The sequence below is a fragment of the Lipotes vexillifer genome, unplaced genomic scaffold, assembly GCF_000442215.2.
Source record: "Lipotes vexillifer unplaced genomic scaffold, Lipotes_vexillifer_v1.1 scaffold835, whole genome shotgun sequence".
In the NCBI taxonomy this organism is placed as follows: Eukaryota; Metazoa; Chordata; class Mammalia; order Artiodactyla; family Lipotidae; genus Lipotes; species Lipotes vexillifer.
This window is the reverse complement of record NW_006774135.1, coordinates 2,066,398-2,067,072: the sequence shown is the minus strand read 5'-3', so window position 1 is coordinate 2,067,072 and position 675 is coordinate 2,066,398. Positions and strand designations below refer to the sequence as shown.

Genomic DNA, 675 nt, shown 5'->3' with positions numbered 1-675 from the left:
CCTGCCTCTGCCAGAACCGGGGCACCTGTGACCCTGTCTCAGGCCACTGCACCTGCCCCGAGGGCTGGGCTGGGCTGGCCTGTGAGAAGGGTGAGTGCTGGGGGGGCAGAGGAGGAAGGAGGGACCCTGGGGGTCTGGAACCCAGGGCCAGTGCCCCGGTGTGCCTCGGTGCAGCCCCCTCCCCCTGTGGCTGCCTGGAGTTGGGGGTCAGGGTCCTGGGGTGTGGCCTGCAGTGTGACCAGCCCACTGGGCACCCCTCCTTCCCAAGGACACGGGATCCGAGGCTCTGGGTGCGGGAAGCAGGGGCGGGGCGGGGGTGTCCTGGGTCCCAGGGGCGTCGCCCTCCTCCAGGGCTGGACCCTTACCAGTCCCCTCACCTGCCCCCGCCTCTGCAGAGTGCCTCCCGGGGTTCTTCGGAGCCGGCTGCCAGCATGTCTGTGGGTGCCTCCACGGCGGCCTCTGTGACCGGCACACAGGCCACTGCCTCTGCCTGGCCGGCTGGACTGGGGACAAGTGCCAGAGCCGTGAGTGGGGCGGGTTAGGGCCCCCTCCAGTGTGGCCTCGGCTCAAGCCAGGGTGTGGAGGCCTCCCCGGGGTGGGCAACTGACAGGTAGGGGACAGGGCTGTGGGCTGAGCTCCCGGGGCCTCCCCGCCTCTGTCCAGGGAGCTGCCCCG

The 675-nt window shown here is 71.6% G+C and overlaps 1 protein-coding gene across 1 annotated transcript in view; it reads left to right on the top strand.

The window, feature by feature from the left end:
* Positions 1-675, top strand: part of MEGF6 (multiple EGF like domains 6) — a 102,683-nt gene that overhangs the window by 95,325 nt on the left and 6,683 nt on the right. The window contains exons 26-27 of the mRNA XM_007448979.1: positions 1-90; positions 396-524. The exon at positions 1-90 is cut by the window's left edge and continues 17 nt beyond it. Coding sequence (XP_007449041.1) covers positions 1-90; positions 396-524 — 219 coding nt within the window. The remainder of the gene's footprint in view (positions 91-395; positions 525-675) is intronic.